Source organism: Pollachius pollachius (assembly GCF_949987615.1).
Source record: "Pollachius pollachius genome assembly, chromosome: 11".
Lineage (NCBI taxonomy): Eukaryota > Metazoa > Chordata > Actinopteri > Gadiformes > Gadidae > Pollachius > Pollachius pollachius.
The window spans coordinates 7,236,079-7,259,119 of NC_136944.1; the positions used below are offsets into that span (position 1 = coordinate 7,236,079).

The 23,041-nt window shown below is 49.1% G+C and overlaps 1 protein-coding gene across 5 annotated transcripts in view; it reads right to left on the bottom strand.

Annotated features, from left to right (window-relative positions):
• Positions 1-123: 123 nt before the first annotated feature.
• Positions 124-23,041, bottom strand: part of LOC307082503 (trinucleotide repeat-containing gene 6A protein-like) — a 39,703-nt gene continuing 16,785 nt past the window's right edge. For 4 of the 5 annotated variants that reach the window (XM_079746113.1, XM_079746112.1, XM_079746109.1 and 1 more), the window contains 21 exons: positions 20,925-22,850; positions 20,498-20,687; positions 19,875-20,398; positions 18,983-19,144; positions 17,959-18,129; positions 15,509-15,751; positions 15,118-15,278; positions 14,681-14,758; positions 14,200-14,379; positions 12,285-12,395; positions 11,778-11,915; positions 11,222-11,383; positions 10,850-11,021; positions 10,631-10,759; positions 9,814-9,984; positions 9,270-9,410; positions 9,033-9,140; positions 8,331-8,570; positions 7,260-7,339; positions 7,022-7,161; positions 124-6,440 (listed from right to left, as the gene is read on the bottom strand). In XM_079746113.1, the coding sequence (XP_079602239.1) occupies positions 6,092-6,440; positions 7,022-7,161; positions 7,260-7,339; positions 8,331-8,570; positions 9,033-9,140; positions 9,270-9,410; positions 9,814-9,984; positions 10,631-10,759; positions 10,850-11,021; positions 11,222-11,383; positions 11,778-11,915; positions 12,285-12,395; positions 14,200-14,379; positions 14,681-14,758; positions 15,118-15,278; positions 15,509-15,751; positions 17,959-18,129; positions 18,983-19,144; positions 19,875-20,398; positions 20,498-20,687; positions 20,925-22,623 (5,349 nt within the window). In that variant the 5' untranslated portion in view covers positions 22,624-22,850 and the 3' untranslated portion in view covers positions 124-6,091. The remainder of the gene's footprint in view (positions 6,441-7,021; positions 7,162-7,259; positions 7,340-8,330; positions 8,571-9,032; positions 9,141-9,269; positions 9,411-9,813; positions 9,985-10,630; positions 10,760-10,849; positions 11,022-11,221; positions 11,384-11,777; positions 11,916-12,284; positions 12,396-14,199; positions 14,380-14,680; positions 14,759-15,117; positions 15,279-15,508; positions 15,752-17,958; positions 18,130-18,982; positions 19,145-19,874; positions 20,399-20,497; positions 20,688-20,924; positions 22,851-23,041) is intronic. The other variant, XM_079746111.1, reaches the window with a different exon arrangement.

Consider the following 23,041-nt stretch of genomic DNA (forward strand, 5'->3'; position numbering starts at 1 on the left):
CGAAAAGCAAGTTCAAACAATTATTTTGAAGCCCGATAATGCAGACACTGATTCCCCTTAAATGCTGAAGTGAAACCCACGTGGGTGAGGATGGGTGGAGAAGAAACAGGAAAAGAGACGGTGGCCACTCAACAGTTAGTCCTTTATTGAGGGTTGTACCCAAGTTATACAGCTTTGTATGCTGGCCACTGGGGGCCAGGAGATTACCAACACTTATCAGTATACAGAGTACAGCCAACAGAAGACCTAATACCGACTACTCTACAACCTAGTACGGATTTCTCAAGAGCACTAAAATCCAGAAAGAAAAAAATAATTAACAAACCAAGCAACAAAATAAGGAAAATTAAAAGGATAAAATGAAACAGCATCAGAGGAGACATTCATAATTAGAGCACAATGGAGTTGTTTTTCTATACCTTGTAATATCAGGCGACGTATGGTTTGTATCTTTTGTCAATTGTTTATACACATACAAAGAAAGATTGTCCTTCGAAAAGTGCAGTTTCCCTCCCCCTCCCCCAAAGTTTAAGATAAATTCCTTTTTTAAAAGATGACCAGAGGAAGACTTTTTTAAAAAAGTATGCACCCTCCCCATTTATTTTCCGTTTGTAAGCGAGAGGTGAGCAACTTCTCCCCTCGATTATAGACATTGTACGCTTTGTAAATCGTCTCAATACATACGTGTGTATATATATATATAGTTTAAACAGTCTCCCAAAGCAATGTGCATAACTGGTTTACAGGTGATCAGAATACACACTGGATTGCGGAATCTCTATCGCTCTCATATATATATATATATATATAATGTAGATATATATAAAATAAAACAATGTAGTCATGAAAATGTGCAATTTCACACATCAGTCAGTTATTGAGGAGACAAGTCTGGGAGGGGGGGGGAGGCGGGAGGGAGGGACTTTGCAAATCGTAACCTTTTCGCCGTTACTGCTACAACTGGCCTGATGGTTGCTAGGTTACATGGATTTGACGTCCCCCGCCCCAACCCCTCAATGTTATTACCATTATTAATGTCAATATGAACAATGGCACGACAGGATTCAGTTTTAAGGTAATTATTCAACTGTACGTTGGTATAAAATAGGATTTTTCAAGCACACACTAAAAACCCAGGGTGGACATGGAAGCCTGGGATTTTTTTTTTTGTAACACTCCACTGCATAGTCTCTCTGAGCATAACCCCCCCCACCCCTCCCCAAGTCTTTGTGCTGGTTATACTAAAGCTTTTTAAGGGTTTGTGTGTGTTCATGTGTAACTGCAAAATGACGAGAGAGAAGGACAGGCAAGACTCACAGTTTATCATTTTTTGTTAAGTCAAATAAACGTTTTTTTTTTTCTTTATAAGACAGTGTGCGCGTGCACAAAGCTTACTGAAATATGTATCAGATCTGCTCTGAGGATAAAGGAAATAGGAGAATTTCAACATTAGAACAAGTAGTATTATCGCCCCCCCCCCCCCCCCAGGGGCAGCTAGGCAGCCCCAGAGGGATTGTACATTGCTTGTGGCGTTTCGTCCCCCCCACTTAACTGAAAAACTGGTTTTCCTCACATTTTCCTTTTGCCAAGGACTTTTTGTCTTCAAGCATTTAAACGTTATCCAGCATCTTCAGCGCACAGACACACAAACAAAACTATTTACATCCAAACAAGAACCAACCATTAAAATCAATCCCTTTCTTTAACTTCTTGCTAGTTCTCTTTACCCCCAACCCACCCCCCCGCCCATTGGATTTGGCATGACAGAGTTCAAGGTCTCTCCATCTAACACACACACCCACAAACACACTCTTGTATGCAGCACCAGCGGTAGACTAGGCCTGGAGACCATCCGTACGGAACCACACAGTTGGATCGCTACAGCGACTCACAAAACAATACACGATATAAAGATGGCCGACATGACGGCAGCAACAGCAACAGGGAGCATTAAAGACATGATGGTTCTTGTTCTGGGGGGGGGGGGGGACTTTGTTCCTTCCCGACTAATTGCCAAGGCTAATAAATAAATGAAGGGGCCAACACCAGCTCAGTGATTGGGGCAATCCCCGGTCATCAAACTAGGGGCTAGCTGCAGCCCGGGCTTCAGGATAATCACTGTTAACACTTGACTGATCTAGAGAACACTCCACAGTTATTTCAAGGGTCTCCAAACACTAGCATTACACACCAAATTGTTGTCCCTCTTAAGAAGATGGGGACGAGCGACATAGTTCGGAAAACAATTTTGAGAAACCAACCATTTGAAAAGCAATTAGAAACCACGGGTAATGTTTGGGTCATTTCAACGAGAATGATGATTGGATGCCGGGGAAGGGGGAGGTGACAGGCTCAGAGGAGGGGCCCGGTTATAAAGGCTGGCTCCTTCAGCTCGTCCCGGGAGACAGGGCGGAAGCTTGAGGGGCCCACCCTCTTCCATTGTCAGCCATTAGAAACAAAAACACAAACACAAAGTCCTGGAGAACTGTCAACGAGCCCGCTGGCACACACCGAATACGCAGGCAGTCACACAAACACGTTACCCTGTCAGAAAAATCACTCTCAAGTACAGCTTCTTCCTCTAACTAGTTGTAAATAGCATAAGTCCCACCCCTAACATGTTCACACACAGCTTTCTGTTAGCCATCTCCTGTAATCCACTACAAGTGCAAAATCCAAGGATTCTTCGTTTAACTCGCAATAATGAATGATGAAAATAGTTAGGGAGTTCTGCCTTGTAAATCTGTCCAACAAACACGCACAAAACAAAAAACAAAAACACAAGCAATATATACGAATATAGAGATTTGTTCAGCAACAAGATCTGGAATTAAAGGTAAACGTATCTTTTGCTTTTCAGTTTTGATTGATTAAGTTCTATATATATATATATATATTTGGTAAAGAGCGGTTGAATACTGGCACACACCACGGTCAAGTCTGGCTAATACTCAAGAGGGCCCGTCGCATGACTGCATATGCCTTGGAAGGTTTCTTAAATAGAATATTCACGGTTCAAACTGAAATACACAAAAACAACGCAAGCTACTCAGAACTACTACGGGAAGGAGGGGAGGGATTTGAAATCTACAAAACAGCTTGAAAATACACTCACAAAATCAAATGATCGCAAAATTAAGGTCCATGGCTTAGCCTAATGTTGATTTCTCAGTCCCCACCCCAGAATATTGTGCATCTTTGTCCACTAAACAATCACTGTTCTAGGTAAAGTCTGCGTTTTATGACTTGTATCATTCGTGTTGGATTTCTTGTCCCCCTCCCTGCCACACAGACAGGCACAAACACAAACACACAATCACACAATCGAGTACAGAGCAGCAACCCTATACACTTAATCTCGCACAGTATGTAGTTGAGAGACGAGATCAGTCAGCTCAATAGTTTAAGATGCTGCCCCTCCACACCCCCTCTTAAGGAGAAAAAAATGTGTACAACAATACAATCATATTCTATTTGTAAACAGGTAAAAGCCACTTGACTTATTGTTGCATCTTCGGACACAATTAGAATCAAGGCAATGAAATGTGGACGACTTTTGCACCGTTAAAAATATATAGAGCAAGACTAAATAATTTTGTTTGGTTTCCTTTTTTTCTGGGTTTTCTTCTTTTTTCATAGCTTTTTTTTTGTGTCAACCTTTGCTTTCCTCAAACACATTACTTTGTGACAGTGAGAGCGATTCACAAGAAGGTCATTAATGGTTCGCATTGTATACTTAGACATTTTTAAAAACACTTGTGAAACGTGGAAAGAGAAAAGACAACGAAAAAGAGAAGAAAGGAAAGTGCCTCTCTCTCTGGGCTTTGCGAGAGGCGTTACAGTATGCATAGATACAGGATTTGCCTCTTCTCTTGGTTTTTTTTTTCTCTGAATTTACGAACAAACCACCCACTTGATAGTGAGCCAGTGACTCGGTCACATGCACACGCTGACAGAAAACAAACAGGACAAACAGATTCCTCTGGTTGGGTCAGCGGGGGGGGGGAGCAGGGACAGGAAAATAAAGCATGGAAGCAAGAGAAGGCATGAGCGAGAGCTAGAGCAGGCGAGAGAGCGAGCAGCGGGCCTGGACCGGCCACTCCTCAGGGAGAGGAACATGGAAGGAGACGCTCCGAGGGGAGGGGCAGACATGGAAGGCCACGCTCCGAGGGGAGGGGCAGACATGGAAGGACACGCTCCGAGGGGCGGGGGAGACATGGAAGGACACGCTCCGAGGGGCGGGGGAGACATGGAAGGACACGCTCCGAGGGGCGGGGGAGACATGGAAGGACACACTCCGAGGGGCGGGGGAGACATGGAAGGAGACGCTCCGAGGGGAGGGGGAGACATGGAAGGAGACGCTCCGAGGGGAGGGGCAGACATGGAAGGAGACGCTCCGAGGGGAGGGGGAGACATGGGGGGGGACATGAAAGGAGCGTGTTGCGGGCAGCAGAATGGCAAGCATCTGCAGCTTTAAAGCAGTTATTTGGCAGAGAAGAAAAAAAAAACACAACAAACTTACAGACCTATACGTAGTTTTCAGTGCTAGAAGTTGGATTTTCCTTTCCTACAAGGAGTAGTAGTTTATTATTATTATTATTATTAAACTACACAGGGGACAGGGGAACTGGCTTGATTTCCTGAGAACCATCGCTGGTTATTTAGCAGACAAAAAAAAGAGGAATAGTTCAAAAAACCAACGCCATGGCCAAAAACACTGATCCGAATTCCCAGAGTTTACAAAGCATTGTCTTCATCCTCAATAACAGTTTTAAATTCTTTTTTTTCTGTCTATTTTTTGGTAATTTTATTTTTTTTGTAGAACGTTTTTCGTATATTTTTATTTTTTTTTTGTATTTTTTGCTTATTTTATTCCATTTTTCTCTTTTAAAATGAAGGAAGAATGAACACACCTTCTGCCTCCGAAGTCTTGTAAACAAGAGGTTGCAGTGTGGCACCTCCAAAACAACATTGAAAGCCTATTCTGAAAGTGCTGTTCCCCTCCTTGCCCACTAGAGGGGGCACCAGGGGGGCTTGCTAGAAAGTCCTCACTCACATCCAATAGGATGCGCAGGGCTTGCTAGGAAAGCCCCACCCACGTACAATAGGATAGGCGGGGCTTGCTAGGAAGGCCCCACCCACGTACAATAGGATAGGCGGGGCTTGCTAGGAAGGCCCCGCCCCCATACAATAGGCTAGGCAGGGCGTGCTAGTCCCAGCGGCGGCTACAGTCCTTTGCACTGCAGAGCTCAACGTTCTTTAGTTTTAAAACACAAAATTGGTGCAATACTTTTTAATGTCACTTTTTAATATCAGATAACCCTCCTAAGTCAGCTTTTTTTATTTTTAAACTTCTTTTTCACCTATCGGTTGATCACCACGACAACGCAGTAAGGTAGGCGTGCCAAGGCAGAGAGGAGCGAACACATGCGTGTGGCCACGCACACCCACACACGTACATGGTCACGCACACGCGCACACCCACACACACGTATACACACACGGTAAGGACCTCAATGAGTAAACAGCTACACTGGAAAAACTGGCTGCTCCCTCTATATTGCAGATTATATATACTGAGAGAAAAAAACACATTCAGTGCAAAGTTAAAAAAAAAAGCTCATACTCCAACATTGTCAGCAAACAAATGCAAAAAAAAAAAAATAAAGAATGAAACGTTGAAATAAAATAATTGGAATTCCAATAAACATGAGTGAAACAAAAATAACATAATAATGCGATCGATTTAAGCTTTTTTTCAGTATGAAAGAGCACTCACTACCTGGAAGCGAATATCCATCCGTTCACATTATAGAATTGGCCTGCATGATTCAAGTATTCTGACTGATATGTTTTTGGGCTAAAACAAAGTGGACATATGTGCAGAGAGAGAGAAAAGGTAACTTTGTTTTCCACAGGGGAGGCCCTGTTGGTTTGTATTATCTTGTTAGTGAGAGAGTCCAACTAGTGCCATTGTTTTTTAACTACCTTTTTTTTTTAAGATTTTCAAAAAAAGAAATAATTCTACTCGTGATTACTTAGGATTTCTTTACTGACCCCAAGCCAAAGCCTGCTTTGATTGACAGGCAGCTCACATGGAGTCTCCGCCCCCTGCCAGGTGATCCACCGGGAGGAAGGAGCTGATTGGTGAAGGGCTGCTTATCCTTCCGCCCTCGTTGCCACTGGGAGCGCCCCATAGGCTAGTGGAATAGTTGGGCCCGCCCCAGAGGGTGGAGCTGTGGAGGTCACTGCCATTCCATTGGTTGGGCTCCAGAGAGCGGCTGGGAAAAGGGTGGGACTGTTCCATTCTGCTCTGAGACGAACCAATGGTCTGCCAGCCCGAGGAGGGAGCGGCCAAAGACTGCCCTTGTGCAAAGAAACGATTGATTTCCTCCTCACTGGCAAAGTCAGCCAGAATCGTAGTGTTCCCCAAAACACACCTAGAGAGAAAGGAGCGTGAGTGAGACATGTTTCTTGAAGTAACTTGACTTTTACATTGGTGTAAAAGCATTTCTTTGTGCTGCTGTCCGACTATTGAACCTCTTTCCGAAAAACGCATGTCCAAATAGAGATGGTACCATTATCCACCAAGGGGAGGGGCGTACTGCGGGACAAGGCTGTATGGAACAGCCCAGCTAAGTTATCGAAAGGTTACAACAGAGTATGATAGACTGCAAGAATTATTTTGCATTAAAGCTGTATCAAAAATATTTGAGCCAATATCTTAACTGATTGACAACGTGCAAGAGGAATTATTATCAGCAACTGAGCCGCCCCAGCTTAAATGTTTTTAACTATAGTAAAGATGGACTTGACATAGCCCAACACCACATGGTGATGGCCAATAGTCTTCCAATCCAAAATGGGTCAGCCAAGCGCCCAAAGCCTAACACGTTTGAGCTTTTATGCTCTGGCCAGCAGCACAGAAGAAAGGGGCTCTTTACCATGAGAGAACCATGGTAATGAGCTGAATGGTTGGGCTGCTAGGCTAGGGGAGTGATAGTAAACCGCGTGTCCCTACATGTGCAGGCTCTTCTGCGCCTTGGCGGCCTCATCCATGGAGCTGTAGCAGACCACAGCGTTGCCGTGGGGCAGGTTGAGGTGGAATGTGATCAGAGGGCCGTGTTGCATGCACAGGGTCCTCAGGGTGGAACCGTCGATCTGAAACACACACACACACAAGTTAGTCAAAGCAAAAGGAACTAGACTGAGAGTGCAGAGAAATGCGGTCAGAGCCTGAGACCTCAGTGGCCACAAACCTGAGGAGTGAGATTCTTGAGAACAAGCCATTGGGTTCTTCCTGAGCTGCCGCCGCCGCCGCCGTCACCCCAGCTGGAACCTGGTGTCACCATGTGGAAACACAAGTTAACCCTCTGCCTGATGGCCCTGGGATCATCCATAAAGGACACTTAATCAACACCTTACCATGCTCCCTTAAACCCTACATGTGTCCAGAGAGGACACTTAATAAAACCCCTTGTCCTGCTCCCTTAGCCCTAGGTTTATCCATAAAGACTTAATCAAAACCTTGTCCTGTTCCCTTAAGCACTAGGTTTATCCATATAGGACAATTAATCAAAACCTTGTCCTGTTCCCTTTAGCTCTAGGTTAATCCATAAGGGACACTTAACCAACCCCTTGTCCTGTTCCCTTAAGCCCTAGGTTAATCCATAAGGGACACTTAACCAGCCCCTTGTCCTGTTCCCTTAAGCCCTAGGTTAATCCATAAGGGACACTTAACCAGCCCCTTGTCCTGTTCCCTTAAGCCCTAGGTAAATCCATAGGGGACACTTAACCAGCCCCTTGTCCTGTTCCCTTAAGCCCTAGGTTAATCCATAAGGGACACTTAACCAGCCCCTTGTCCTGTTCCCTTAAGCCCTAGGTTAATCCATAGGGGACACTCAACCAGCCCCTTGTCCTGTTCCCTTAAGCCCTAGGTTAATCCATAAGGGACACTCAACCAGCCCCTTGTCCTGTTCCCTTAAGCCCTAGGTTAATCCATAAGGGACACTTAACCAGCCCCTTGTCCTGTTCCCTTAAGCCCTAGGTTAATCCATAAGGGACACTTAACCAGCCCCTTGTCCTGTTCCCTTAAGCCCTAGGTGAATCCATAGGGGACACTCAACCAGCCCCTTGTCCTGTTCCCTTAAGCCCTAGGTGAATCCATAGGGGACACTCAACCAGCCCCTTGTCCTGTTCCCTTAAGCCCTAGGTGAATCCATAGGGGACACTCAACCAGCCCCTTGTCCTGTTCCCTTAAGCCCTAGGTTAATCCATAGGGGACACTCAACCAGCCCCTTGTCCTGCTCCAGTTTATGCCTCGGTCTTACCAGGGGTGAATCTGGACTCGTTGGATCCCCAGCCCCCTAGCCGCAGGGACGAGCTGTCCCAGGCAGAGGAGCCGGAGCTGGGCTTCTGCCCCGTGAGGCCGGGCGGGGGCCGGCTGGGCGGGGCCACCGACAGGCCCTTGGAGGGCAGGGGGACCTTCCACAGCTCGTGGGCCAGGGAAGAGTTGGACACAGAGCCTCCTCCGCCGCCGCCTGGAGACCACTTGGACTCGCCTGGTCTGGCTGCAGGGAGGAAACACACGGCACTGAGCATCCGGTAGCGTCTTATCCTGGCCGTCTCTGCTGTGTACGAGGAACGGGTTAACCTCGCAGCTGTCAGTGCTTACACAACGTAGTTCTATGAACATTCTTTTGGTACCGACAGCGATATATTGTTGTTTCTCTTTCTTCTAGCAAATGTACCTGTTGTAAGTCGCTTAAGATAAAAGTGTCCAATGTGGGGCACCAACAGAGAGAATATAGTGTAATGTTCTTTTACCTCGAAAATCGGTGCAATCCATTTTGGGATAATTTATTCAAAATGTGTTATAGAATACCCTGGAATTACAGTTATACAATTTTTTAACTAAGAACTACCAACTTTTGCCAGCTCCCCAAATACGGCTGCTTATCGGCTACGGAAACTACCCAGGATGCACTGTGCCGTACACCACAGCGTACTCAGGGGGGGAGCCCAGTGCCTACCTGAAGTGCTTTGTGCTGTACTGGTGAGGGAACCGCTATGGCTGGAGGCACGAATGGATGACCAGGCACTGTTAGAAGGCATCGTGGTGTTCAGTGATGAGGATGGCCCTGGAAGACAAAGAGACGCTCCGGTTAGACACAATCTCTCCATAAGAGACTCGCCCAGTACCACTGTGTGAGAGACTCACCCAGTACCACTGTGTTTAGAGGTTGAACGTGTGTTTGTGGGGGGCCTACCGTTGTTCCTGTCCCTGAGGTGGTCTGTGTCACGGACGGTGTTGATGGAGAGGTTGTTGATGACACTACCGGGGGTCACGTAGGGGTCGGTCTCAGGGTCGATGTTGGGGTAACCTTTCCAGGGCTCCCCGGGCCGGAACTCTGGATGAACACACACGCAGAGACGGATGAGTTTGTCGTTGCTTGAGAAAGGTGACATTTTGTCTGCTTTATTTTCGTAAAATAGTCTTTTATTTGTGCATGCGTCATAAAAAACGATGTCGCTACAGAACTAACTTTAGCTCTGTCTGTTCATTTGTGTTTATTTGGAAAAGAACGGTCCAACTAATGCCCGGTTATGACCAGAAAGGAAAGGCCTTTCTATTGAAGTCCCAAGGGCACTTAAGCGTGGGACATCAATTATCCATTGAGGCATCGCACCCATCCTGATTGAATAAGCTAAACCTGTTCACCATTATTAAAGTCCCCTAGTTTTTGTTTCAAACTTCAAACTAAATACTTGTGGACTTGGTTGGCTGTCTATCCTATATCCATGCTGACTCACCTGGGGGCCAGGTGACAGTGTTTCCGTGGGTAGGGGGAGAATTGGCACGGGGTGGCCAGCCGTCGCCCACCGAGCCCATTGATTGGCCGGGAGGAGTCAGTGGGGAGGGGCCAGGAGACAGGAAATCATAGAAGGATGATTCATCCAGACGCAGCCCAGACGACATAGCACCTGTGGTTGAAAAGATATCAATATACATACAGAGTTTAGCAGAAATATCTTACAAACAACCATGTACTGAACCCTTCTGTTAGTAATTACAATTATCTTGTGGGATTGGCTTAAAGTGGAGGCTGAAGAAAAATAGCCTCAAACACGCAATTATTATAATTTTTTGTTTACATCTATATCAGAAAATGTCTACTAATGAAAACTGAATTCCAAGGCATGGTTGTTTCCATTGGATGGTCTGATATCCTTCCAGTTATAAAGTGATTATGTTTACAGCATTATGAAGTAAGTAGACCGAGGGCAAGTCTTGGCTCAACCTCAGCAACAACACCATTATCAAGTTATGACAAACAACTTAATCAAATCAACTTGATTACTTTGTGTATCTGGTAAATGTTTACACCCAAAGTTATTCCCGTAAAACCGAGTATCTTTATCTAGAATCACATTGGCCGTGTTGACCCATAGTGAAGTCCAGCTCTCTGAATCAGACTAATCTTAACCTCTTTCAACCGTAAATAAACACTTAAAATGGCAATGAGATTTGCAAGTTAATATTCTGCCCTCAAAATGTGTCAAATCACTTTTGGATTAAAAGGCAACTGCTCAAGGTTGATACCGAAAGCCGCTGAGAGAGGTTGCGTACCAGGTTTGCTGTTCTGCTCAAGAGGGTCGGTGGCCCAGAGCTTCTTCATCCTAGACTGGGGGGGCTCCTTGTAGCCCCCCCCTCCAGCACCGCCAATGTCCAGGGATACATTCAGGTTGGGATTCAAGGCTGCAGGGGGGACAGAAAGGCAACGATTAAGAACCCCTTCTCTCTGATGTGTTTGGTTTGTCCCTTTTTCCAGTCCTCTACGTGTCTTACCTAAAGGGAAATTGCTTAAGGAGCCCAGGGCAACCGTGTCCTTCTGTAGCTCAGGGGCATTGTGGGACAGGTAGTTGTCCAGGTAGGGCTTATGGGCGGCGGCCTGTTTGAGCAGAACAGGGTCCAGATGGCGGGGAGGCTGCATCATTTGGGATGAACCAATCGGACGAGTCTGAGGGAAGGCGGCAACAACAACAACAACAGTCAGGGTCACATTCAAATGTTCCATGAAACATTGACTAGCGGAAGATCGAATTAAACAACTAAAAGCAGTCAGAGAGCAGTGATACTGAAATGGAGCCGGGCTGAAGGAACATTGGCTCTGTTCCAATCAGACATTCGATACCGACGGCAGCGGGAGAAGATGCATACCTGTACCTGTTCAGCATGCCGTCCCATGGACATGTTCCTCTGGCTCTGAGCTTTCTGCTGTTGCTGCTGCTGTTGTTGCTGCTGCTGCTGCTGCTGCTGCTGTTGTTGTTGTTGTTGTTGTTGCTGCTGCTGCTGCTGCTGCTGCTGCTGGAGCAGGAGGCGCTGTGCAGGGAAAGGGTAGAATGAGGGGTCATTGCTCCACCTATCACTGAGTCACCAGTTTTCCTTTGGCACGATGAAGGGGGACCATTGTTTGAAAGACAGACATACAAGTGTAGTTTCAAAAGACTCCTTTATAGTGGCCACAAGGCTTGGGGGCCAGTCGCGAAGGAGATGGTTGTGTCTAAGCTATCTTGATGATGATGACGCCGTGGAGACGTATCTCGAGGCAAAACACTTGAGGTGTTCTCGTGGACTTCTTTCCACCACTGATCAATGATCATTCGAAAAGGATGAGCCTCCACTCAACATGGTTCATTGTCTTACGTCGTAAATTGTCCTACCGTTTAAATCGCACAACACGGATATATGGGCGCTGTCGCCACGGGGACCTTACCTGCAACTGGCCGAGCTGGTTGAGCTGGGAGAGCTGGTTAAGCTGGGACAGCTGGTTGAGCACGGCCATCTGCTGGGGTCCTAGCAGGGGATTCAGGGCTCCGTTCCCCCCTGGGTACTTCAACAGGGAGGCTGGAACCTGGAGAAAATCATACAAATCACACTTTAAAGCAAGATTTAGGATTCCATTTACATTTAGGGGCTTTTGCTGACGCATTCATCAAAAAGAGACTCACAACCATTCATTCACCCATTCACACACCGACGGCGGAGTCAACCACGCAGGGCGACAGCCAGCTCATCGGGAGCAGTCGGGATGAGGCGTCTCGCTCAGGGACACCTCGGCACTCAGCTAGGAGGAGCCAGGTATTGAATCAGCAACCTTCCAGTTTCCAGCCAACCCGCTGTACCTCCTGAGCTACTGGCGCCCTTCTATTTCCACTTCACCTCTTCCTCCTGCCATACCTGTGGAGGACCCCGGTGTGGGCGGCGGGCGGGGGAGTGTTACCTGAGAGGGTAGGATGGGTGGAGGCACTTGGTTACGGAGGTTGGTTTGGGGAGGGAGCTGGGGGCCGCGGCCCTGGGCTATGTTGTTGACGCCTAGCATGGGGTTTACATTCTGGGGAGGGAAGAGGAGCAGGGGTCAGGATCCACTGAGGCACACACTGCGACACACACTGCGACCCCAAGGGGCCCTTGCTCACAGCCCATACAGGAGGATCAGGTTTACCGTTGCTATGGTAACACTCTGATGGTGATGACATCAGATAAAAGCATCGATGAAAACTTTGAGAAAGCTTTATATTGTTGATGGGCAGAAGGTTGGATCATTCTCAATTCATGAGATATCTGTGTGTGTGGATAAAGGTGTGTGTATCTGTGTGGATATAGAGGTGTGTGTGTGTGTGTGTGTGTGTGTGTGTGTGTGTGTGTGTGTGTGTGTGTGTGTGTGTGTGTGTGTGTGTGTGTGTGTGTGTGTGTGTGTGTGTGTGTGTAAACTTTGTCTGAACTCCTTTACAGTGTAAAGGAACGGTTCACTCACTCACGCACTAAGGAAAGGAGAAACGGATAATAACAGACTAGTAACCCTAGTGTGGACAATACACATCCAACCCCAGATTATCCCAACATATCACCACAGGCTGTGGTTTACCAGCAAGCTGCGGCTACATATCTTTGGGCAGCAAATGAGTTGGAAAGTCGGAAAATAAAAGTGTTACAATAACAAGAAGCCCAATAACATCTGGGCTCCCTTCCCCCATACCGATCAATGTCACAACATTGTTTTTGCAACAATTTCTTACGTTTTATTCGTCTAATAAATTAATCGTTATGAAAGAGGTTTTGCAACATTCCCATTCGAGGTTCATACTGCAAAGTTAAAAACAGGAACCTCACAGGGCAATACTGCGCTCCCAGCTCCTATTCTACACTCCGCTGCCTGGAGGCGACTGGGCTACAACGAGCAGTGGCCTGCCCAGAAAGGTGAGAGCCGATTGGCTGTGCACAGTTTGAAGAGGGAAAGCTTTCGCTGTGATTGGAGGAGAACATCTCACGGGCGGAGTTATGATAAACATAGGGGGGAAAATGACAGCTGCAGAAGCGAGAGAGAAGACACAGATGGCCAGTGGCACAGAGGGACAGCAGCCAGCAGAGCCAAATCGAAATGGTGAAGAATAGAAAACGTAGGTGAAGAAAGAATAAACGAGTGAAAGAACAAGATGTGGTTGATGAGGAGAGAGAAAAGGGGACGTCAACGCCAGTTAAAATAAGTCTTTAGCACAGTGGAGAGGGTAAGATGAAAAGCAGAAGCTAGTTGCCAAGACAACACGTTAACACCAAACTAAAGGCGAGTCAACATGGCCCAGAATAGCATAAAAGATTAAAGGCTATCGATAATGACAGCACAGACACTTGTGCATGTGGGTCTGGGTCATCTTTATGTCAATATGCAACGGTCTAAGCCGTAGCCACATGGCAGTAATGCCACTTGATAAATATAACCCCCTTTCCTTCCATGGCAAATAGGTCAAATGTAGTTTAAGGGCCTACCACTGTGAGGCAGTACAGGCCTGAGAATGAAAAATCGGCAGAACATGGCGTCACAGCCAACAGAACCCCGTTAAGCCATTCCAAGCCCTTGTGACGCGTCAGCAAACAACTGTGAAGCTGGCCCAACTACATCGCCATGCCAGTGTGAAACCAGTAGTCTGCTCCTCTACTCTGTTACTCATCATTCTAAAGCCGTCTCAAAGCGAGTCATCTGCCTGGAGTGCGACGCTCCAGGCAGAGGAGCTAACCTGGTGAACATTTCACCAAGCACGAGATGCACACGTCCTTCAAGGAGGTTTTACTCGAGTGTTTGGGTGGCGCTATGAACTCCCGTACTGCGGCCCACAGCGCACTGCTCTCCCCGGGCCTACCTTGTCGTAGTACGGGCCGCGGTCCATGGGGGTCTCCTTGTGGAGCTGGTGGCGCGGGCCGTGGCCCTTGCCCATCATGCCGTTGTAGTCGCCCATAGGGCCCATGGGGCCCATGTCCATGCGCTTGTCCTGCCCCATGCCCCCGCCGCCCGGCTTCATGGCGTCGTCAGGAGGGTCTCTCTGGAGGGGGGGACACGACACAGCCACAAACGTGTTATTTAACTAACTCGACACTGAATAAAGCGGTCAAAGCTTTGTATACGTCATGCACAAATATTCTGGGTTTTAATTTGGCAAACTACAAAACGGTGATTGCTACGGTAGAATATCCATTTTATTATACATCAAATGATATCAGGGATTGCCGAAGAACATAAATTAAGAGATGAGTCTAAAAATACTCTGCTTCCTCTCTCAATCGGTGAGTCGATTTAAATGGAAAGGAAAGGGGGGGATTTATAAATAGTCCTGGGTGACTCACGGGAAAGTTCATGTTGTTGAACTGGCTGGTGAAGGGTTTCATCCATGGCTCGTCCTGCTTGTTCACTGACTTATGCATCTGGAAAGACAGCGCACAGATTCAAACCTCCATCCTTAGTGGTGGTTTAGCCTTAAACCAAACTACATCAGATCCAGTCTCCACATCTATACTAGAGGGTGACCTCCACTCACGACTACTTTCTAATACAAGACGGTGTCACTTCATACGCTTATGGTGAAAAGCAATTGCGGTCTGCACCTTCAAGAATGTTGTTTCGGTAGTTTTTTTAGTACGCATTACTTACGAATAGAGAAATTGCGTTGAATTGATTGCGAGTTACAAATGTGTGATTGAGCTGTGTGCCTGGAGGGCCAGCTAAACGCCTGGTTGGTGATCAAAGGGGTCCTCCAAACGGTTGGAGGGGGCGGGGCGCGTACCTTGTTGGGGCCCTTCTGCTTGTAGTTCCAGGTGTTGTGGTCGTGGGAGCGGCTCTCCTGCTGGCCGCCCGTGTTGCTCCACATGCCGATCTCAACCTCCTCCTCCTGGTCCCAGCTGGAGGACTGGTCGTCTCCTCCCCATGTCTCCATGGGCTTCACGCCTAGCACCACACAGGGGGAGGGGGGCGGGAAGTGAGCGTGGTGCGTTGGGCGGCGGACAAAACCAATGCAGCACGACAAAATAAGGTTTACAATCTGGTTCCAAATCGACCAGTGACAAATCGGCGACACAGCGACCCAGCATGCTTCGATCAAACCGGGAGTGTGTCATCTGTTTAAAGTCCCTCGGGAACGGCAAAAGCCCCGGTCTGAGCGTTGGCGTCAGGCCTACCTGTCTTCTGCTGCTGGCCGCCCCCCCACCCTGGGCCGGGCTCTCTGCCGCTGGGCTGGTCACGCCCGTGCTCCTCCCCCCAGGTGGGGGCGCTGCCGCCGCCGCCGCTGCTGTTCTTGCCCACGCCGCTGTCCACGGGCTTACCCCAGGCCGCCGTGCCGTTGTCCACGGACACAGAGGGCGCTGTGGCGGGGGTCTCCCCCCAAGAGGAGGGCTCCTTGTGCGCGGGGTACTCGCCCCAGCCTGGGGACGGAGAGAAGCATGGAAGACGTTAAGAAAGGTCTACGAAGTCAGTCTGCTGAGTCAGTTGAACCTGTATTATGTACAGTCTATGTTGAGTCAGTTGAACCTGTATTATGTACAGTCTATGTTGAGTCAGTTGAACCTGTATTATGTACAGTCTATGTTGAGTCAGTTGAACCTGTATTATGTACAGTCTATGTTGAGTCAGTTGAACCTGTATTATGTACAGTCTATGTTGAGTCAGTTGAACCTGTATTATGTACAGTCTATGTTGAGTCAGTTGAACCTGTATTATGTACAGTCTATGTTGAGTCAGTTGAACCTGTATTATGTACAGTCTATGTTGAGTCAGTTGAACCTGTATTATGTACAGTCTATGTTGAGTCAGTTGAACCTGTATTATGTACAGTCTATGTTGAGTCAGTTGAACCTGTATTATGTACAGTCTATGTTGAGTCAGTTGAACCTGTATTATGTACAGTCTATGTTGAGTCAGTTGAACCTGTATTATGTACAGTCTATGTTGAGTCAGTTGAACCTGTATTATGTACAGTCTATGTTGAGTCAGTTGAACCTGTATTATGTACAGTCTATGTTGAGTCAGTTGAACCTGTATTATGTACAGTCTATGTTGAGTCAGTTGAACCTGTATTATGTACAGTCTATGTTGAGTCAGTTGAACCTGTATTATGTACAGTCTATGTTGAGTCAGTTGAACCTGTATTATGTACAGTCTATGTTGAGTCAGTTGAACCTGTATTATGTACAGTCATATAACTTAACACCCGGACACACCGGAGCTCCACTGGCCCCATTTCTTTAACTGATTTAACTGATAAAGAGCTGGTGGGGAAACCCTTTTAAACAGCGATATTTAATAATATTGCAGTAATATCCATTGGGAACATTTGGGAACGCGAGAGGTATCCGGGTTAATTAAATTAATTACATTTGAGCTAGGCTATCGTTTAGGGCAGCGCACTTTGTGCTGCTGCCCGACGGATTCGCATGGAGGCCCTGGCTCTTACACAGCGCTCGACACTGGAAACTCTGCTGATAACACCTTTACTCCCCCTTTTTAGATCACTATATCGGAGTGTAAATAACAGCTAAATATATATCCAATATATTTCTAAATCAATCCAAATAAATACTTTCGACCGCTAGTGAGATGTGATTCTTTTAACACAGCTCCACAGCGGAGGTGTGCCGCTATGAATGTCACTTTCAGTTTGCTGTCGCAACGTTACGGCTGGGCGGTCATGACTCTGAAACCGGTGGATTGCGGAGGAACTCAGCCCACCTGTGACGGACACTAATCGTTGGGGAACTCGCCTATTTCAATCTCAACCACAATGCAACGGCAAAGACGTCATGTTGGACTTTTTCTATGTCGTGATTCAAAACTTATATTTTAACATAATAAAAAATGTATTCCTAAGATGTCGAAAAAAGATAGAAAGAGCAGTGTTTTTTTTTTTTGGTATTGAATAATACCATTAGTATTTCTAAAAACCCTTGTATATTGTGATAACTTCCAAGCCTAATAAAGACTCATACTTTACGATTTTCTATTTTAGATTTTCACATGTAAAATAGACTTGAACACAAGCAAAGTGCTTTGGAGATGGAGACACCCCGGTGATGGAGGCCGGCCCTCATCGAGGGGAGGGGAGGAACAGGAGTGGGGGACGTAACGCATGTGTAACTGGACCGACCCAGCCAGGCATTCGGCTGAGCGGGCTAAAACAGGAAATGGACACGGCACTGACAGAGTCGAGGCCTTCCTCGTGTTATTTGTCGTTCCTCGCTCTCTTGCGCATTGTGCCGCTCTGAGCGTGAACGTCGGGATTGGCGACAAAATTGACAATGGGAACGGGAATGCGGCTTTTGAAATATGAGAGCAATGGTTCAGCTTCGAACTGCTGACGGGAAAGGATTACTGGCTCCAGTTATTTAGATTAAAGTTGGTTAACAATTGTGCCCATGCAGCTGTCTACTTGATACGATTCCATGAGAACATTTTATAAACAAAGCTTTTACGTATATAATAACAATGGTAGACTCAAATAAGACTGGCCCTCATCTTTATAGTAAGTAGGCCACGAAGGGGGGGTTGGGGTGTACCTGTGCATGTGGCATGTGTATTTGGACACACCGTGTGTGTGTGTGTGTGTGTGTGTGTGTGGTTGGGTGTCTGGACTTACCAGCATTAGAGGTCTTTTCCGGGGCTTGAGTCTGCATCGGCTGAGGGGGATGGATTGGCCCCTGTGATTGGTGAAGCTGGTGTCCAGGGGGCGGGCCATGAGACATGGGCTCTTGCTCAGATTGGCTGTTCTTGTTCCACATGTTTGCAGGTCCGCCTGCGTTGTATTTGCCTAGATAAGATGGTTCAAAGGTCAAGTTTATTCATGCAGAAAAGGCACAACACGACTCAATGGCAAACATTAGGAGGTATCTGAATCTGTAGCAGAAGTTGTAGTACAATTTAACAAATATAAAAAAATGCCCCGCACTAAAAAAATGTCTGTTTAATACAGACATTTGCTTAAAGGAGAACTTTAATGTTTTTCAACCTGGACCCCATATCAGATAGATATTAATGTCTGAAAAGGGCTTGTTTTTGACACAAACAGGCTCAGATAATAGTCTGACATTACAGAAAGGATCCCTAGAGAGAAATACAACTCTATCCTTCACCTTTCCCTTGATCCTGGTCTGTTTGTTATTGTGTCCAATCAAGCCCTCTCTCAAGGGTACGGCTTGCTCGGAAGTCTTGTTGTTGAATTGTTGCAGGCAAAGTCCCTATTGTCATTATCATGTCAATGGTCCTTTAACCTAATCTTTAGATAACACTAAGCTTTCTGTAGGCCAACACATCAAACTACCCTTTCTCTCTCTCTCTCTCTCTCTCTCTCTCTCTCTCGCGTTTCCTCTGTTCTCTTCCTGTTCTCAACAACTCTCCTTGAGCGAGACTTGGTTGGACACAAACAACAAACAGACAGCAAAAGGAAGAAAAGGTATATTTCTCTGTATGGACCATCTCTTTGATGCATGAATAAGATCACAGTGTTCTCGCTGTAGACTGGATCATTTACAGACACATGTCCACATCAGTCCCTTGCAGAGGTTGATAGTGACAAAGCACAAATACTTTGTTATTGCCCAACGTTTTGATACATGGCCCACGCATCAGAAGACCCAGTGGGTCAGGTGGGTTAGACCTCTCACCTGTGTTTCTACCTGGGTCCCCCCAGGCGGCGGTGCCATCGTCTATCTCCATCCGGCGTCGGATGGACTCCGGGGAAGGCTCCTCCCAGCCGGACCCAGAGGGCGCCGCTGGCTCCTCCTTCTCCCTCTGGCAGCCCGCGGGTATGGGACCGCCCATCCAGCCTGCAGCACACAGCACACGTCAGGTCAGAGGGCAGCCTGCGTCTCACAGAACCAGCGTTACGACGTTATTCCTGTATTCTGAATCATCAGCTCCTCAGTTAAACAGTGAGACTTAAGGTCCTTTTTACATTGATCGGGATTGTTGGTTAAAAAGATAATTATCATTATTAATCTTGATCGCAGTCGGTACAAGCCAGTGTCGAATTGCACTGCAGTATGTGAATATAGACTTATGGTAACATAACAATGCTACAATTCCCTTTAAGATCCCAACTTTCTCAGAAAGAGTGATAGAATACTTTAGTATTCTAACAGGGAAACATCAAAAGTACGTCTCCAAATTATGGGGGTAATGAGAATGATTTAAATGCACCAACTTATCACAATCCCCTCTGCCTGATGTAAAAGGACCTTTACGAGGTTTGTTCAACGACACGTTATTTTATAGTCCCAAATGAATCTTATCTTATGTCAGCAGTGCTTCTACTTAACAGACAAGATGGGGTCAGTAGAGCGGCATTAAGTATTGATGCGCAAACCATTTAGACAAACCGCCAAAGCCCCAGTGTATGCCTATCCAACACAAATGGAAGCAGTCTCTGCATGCATGAATGAACGGCTGAATGACTTTCAACCGAATCGACTCTTGGCGGGAGTAGTGCTGAGGAATCGCGTGTTTTGGAGGGGCCTGCACTAATGTTGATATCAATAAAATAAAAAAATGCATCACCTGTGGGCTTGGTGGGGCCCTGGCCGCCTCTGGTCATGGGCTCGGGGCCCTTCCCCCAATCGCTGGAAGGGTTGGAGGGCTTGGGAGCCGGTTCGCCCCAGTTCTGGTTTCCGTGGTGGTGCTTCTGCGGCTCCCCCCAGCCCTGGCCTCTACCCTGAGGGTTGGGCTTGGGGCCGTTGGGGTCTCCCCAGCTGTTGGAGCCCTGGTTGTGGTTGCCCTGGTCTTGCGTGTTGGCGCCGCTGCTCCCGGTCCACGTGTTTCCGCCGCCGCCGGTGTTGGCGTTGGCGCGGCTAGGGTCGCTCCAGCAGCCGGAGCCGGAGCGGTCGCTGTCGCCGTCCCAGGCGCCGGAGCCGCCGCCTCCCTTCTGGGCGTCTCCCCAGTGGTTGTTGCTCCCTCCCCGGTAAGAGGAGGAGGAGGAGGAGGAGTCTCCACCTCCTCCGTTGCCCCAGCCCTCGCCTCCACCTCCGCCCCCCCAGCCCTGCTGCTGCCGGGGCTGCTTGGGCGCGTTTGTCCAGGTGTTGGACCTGAAACATGACCCAGAAGCATGAGGAATACAGCAGGAGACACAGGCGTGGTGTGCAAGGGTGCTGCCAAAAGGCCATCCCTGAGGATTCGTGAGTCACCTGTCATCTCGGTTGGTGTTGTTGCTCCAGGTGTTGCTGTTTCCCCCTTTGTAGCTCGATGCATCGTCCCGGCCTCCGTGGCCTCCGCTCCCTCCCCCTTTGTTGTTGTCCCACCCAGGGTTCGGCCTGGGTTCTCCCCAGCCGGGGCCCCCCTTGTCTGGGCCCGAGTTCCCTGGTCCCTCCCTCCAACCTGGAAGAAAATAAGTCGAATATGGATAAGCAAGGAGTGAATATAGACTAAAAAGGAATATATGTATTTTTTCACAGATTATTTCAATAGGGACGGATACAGAAACATAGACAAGAGACAGTCATCCAATGTTTGTATCATAGTGTTTCTAGACAAGGCTCATTTAAGTCCCTAGTGGGACAAATAACCTTCATCCAGTTATCTCATCACAAACAGAAACAAACAGAGCATGCCTACCTCCAGAACTGGTCTGGGAGGGGGCCGCGGGCTGCCCTGCGGCCCACCCGGAGCCCCCGTTGCTGGGCTTCCTGTCCTCTCCTCGGGGGCCGGGCTGGGGGTTGCTGGCGGGAGAGTTGACGTCCCACGTGGTGTTTTGGCGCACGGGCGTCTGGCCCCACCCGGTGTTGGACAGGACCCTGGGGTCCACGTCGGAGCGGGCCAAGGGGGCCGGCGGACCCGCGACCGGGGCGGGTCTCCGCCGGTTGGGGCCCCTCGGTTGGCCGTCCTTGTCGCTGCCGGAGCGACCTCCGGAGCTCTCGCCGCTCCCCTCGCTGCCCCCGGAGCGGCCCCAGCCGCCAGGGGCCTGGGCTGCGGGGCCCCCCGTCCCCACGCCGAGGGCGTCGTCCTCCAGGCTCTTCCAGCCGCTGTTGGAGGAGCTGACTTTGCGGACTCCGTTGTCGGTGGCGTGGTTGTTCCCGGGGGGCATGGTGCCCCATTCCCCGTTGGTCATCTTGCTGTGGGAGCTGGAGGAGTTGGACGAGGAGGAGGAGGAGGAGGAGGAGGCACTGCTGCCCCAGGGCCGGGGGCCCGCCGCGGTGGGGTTGCTGTTGCCCTGTCCCGCTGGGCTGGCCGCTGGGTTTGAACTGGTTCCCCAGGGCATGCCGCTCTGGACGGGGGCGGGGTTGTTGCCGAGCCCCTGCTCCCAGCGGGGGGCCCCTGGGGCGGCGGCGTGGGTATAACTCTTGTGAGCAGCAGGGGGCCCGGCCTGCAGGGAGGCGGGGTTTTGGGGGTTCACAGTGTCTGGGCCGGCGGGACCTTTGTCTCCTGGATGGGTAGTGACGCCCCAGGGCGTACCGAAGGCCCCGGGACCCCGCGCCATCTCTCCGTGGGGGTGCTGGGGGGCCGATGTCGGGGTGCCGTTTGCTAGCGGACCCCCGGTCCCTCCCAGGGCGGAGCCCCAAGGGCCGTCCCCGGTAGAGTTTGGTAGACTAGAGGTTACTGTTGCGTTAGTAGTCGTCGTAGTAGTATTCAACATCATAGTGTTATTTGGTCCATTGGATTCAGTGTGAAGGTTGGAGGGCTGCTGGCCATCACTGCCACTGCCTGCCACCTTGCCACCTGCTGTACCATGAATCCCCTTCCCCTCGTCCATCGGGCTGCAGGTTCCTTGAGCTGGCATGCCGCCCCATCCGTCGTGGGGAGCTGCGCCTAATTTGGAAGCCATGCCCGGGGCCTGTGGTGGCCGCTGGCCCTGGCACGACGCTAGGTTTGGGGTTGGGCAGCGGGGCCAGGCACCGTGGTTGGCAAGGGGGTTCAAAGTGCTCGGGTTCAAGCCGCCGTTGCTGCCGTCTGAAGGGTTTCCGGCGGGCTGCGCCCCCCACACGCTGCTCCCGACGAGCCTGTTGCCGCCGTTGCCTTGGCTACCGACGGCGTTATTGCTGCCGATGCCGCCGGGGCCGGCCATGGAGTAGTGGGAGGGGCCGCACGGGTTGTTGTTGTTTCCGTTGTTGGCGCCGCCCGAGGTCTGCCGGCTGTTCGCGTTGCCGTCGCCGTTGACCAGCGCGCTCGCCATGGTCGTGGTCACGGAGGAGGAGGAGGAGGAGGTGGCGGAGGGCGCGGTCGAGGCGTTCGCCAATGACATCATGGCCGCCGTCGTCGTGGAGATGGCGGCGAGGTTCCTCTCGGAGCCCAGCGGGGAGCTAGAGTCGGCGTCCATGCATTCCGACGCCAACTCGGGGTCCGACCCTGACCCGCAGCCGGAGGAGGAGGAGGAGGAGGAAGAGGGCCAGACGGACGAGTTGGTGGAGGAGAGGTTGTTGGGCTTGTCGGCGTTGCCCTCCACTAGGACCTTGTCCCAGTTGCTGTTGCCGTCACCGCTGCAAGGAGAGCCAGTCGACCAGGGGGACGGCTCATACTGAGAGTCCAGGCCGGGATGCTCCAGACCTGGGCAGGAGGGAGGGCAGACGACCAGAGGGGAGGGAGAGACGCATGGTTAAGGAAGGAGACAAGAACGACAACAGAATGGGATTCAGATGAAGCCAAAATTTGTTACAGATTCAATTGACTATTTTTTCTTAAGTAATTGACTGTTGAATAATAGTTTACTGTATGTTTTTTACTTTTACTTGTATTCC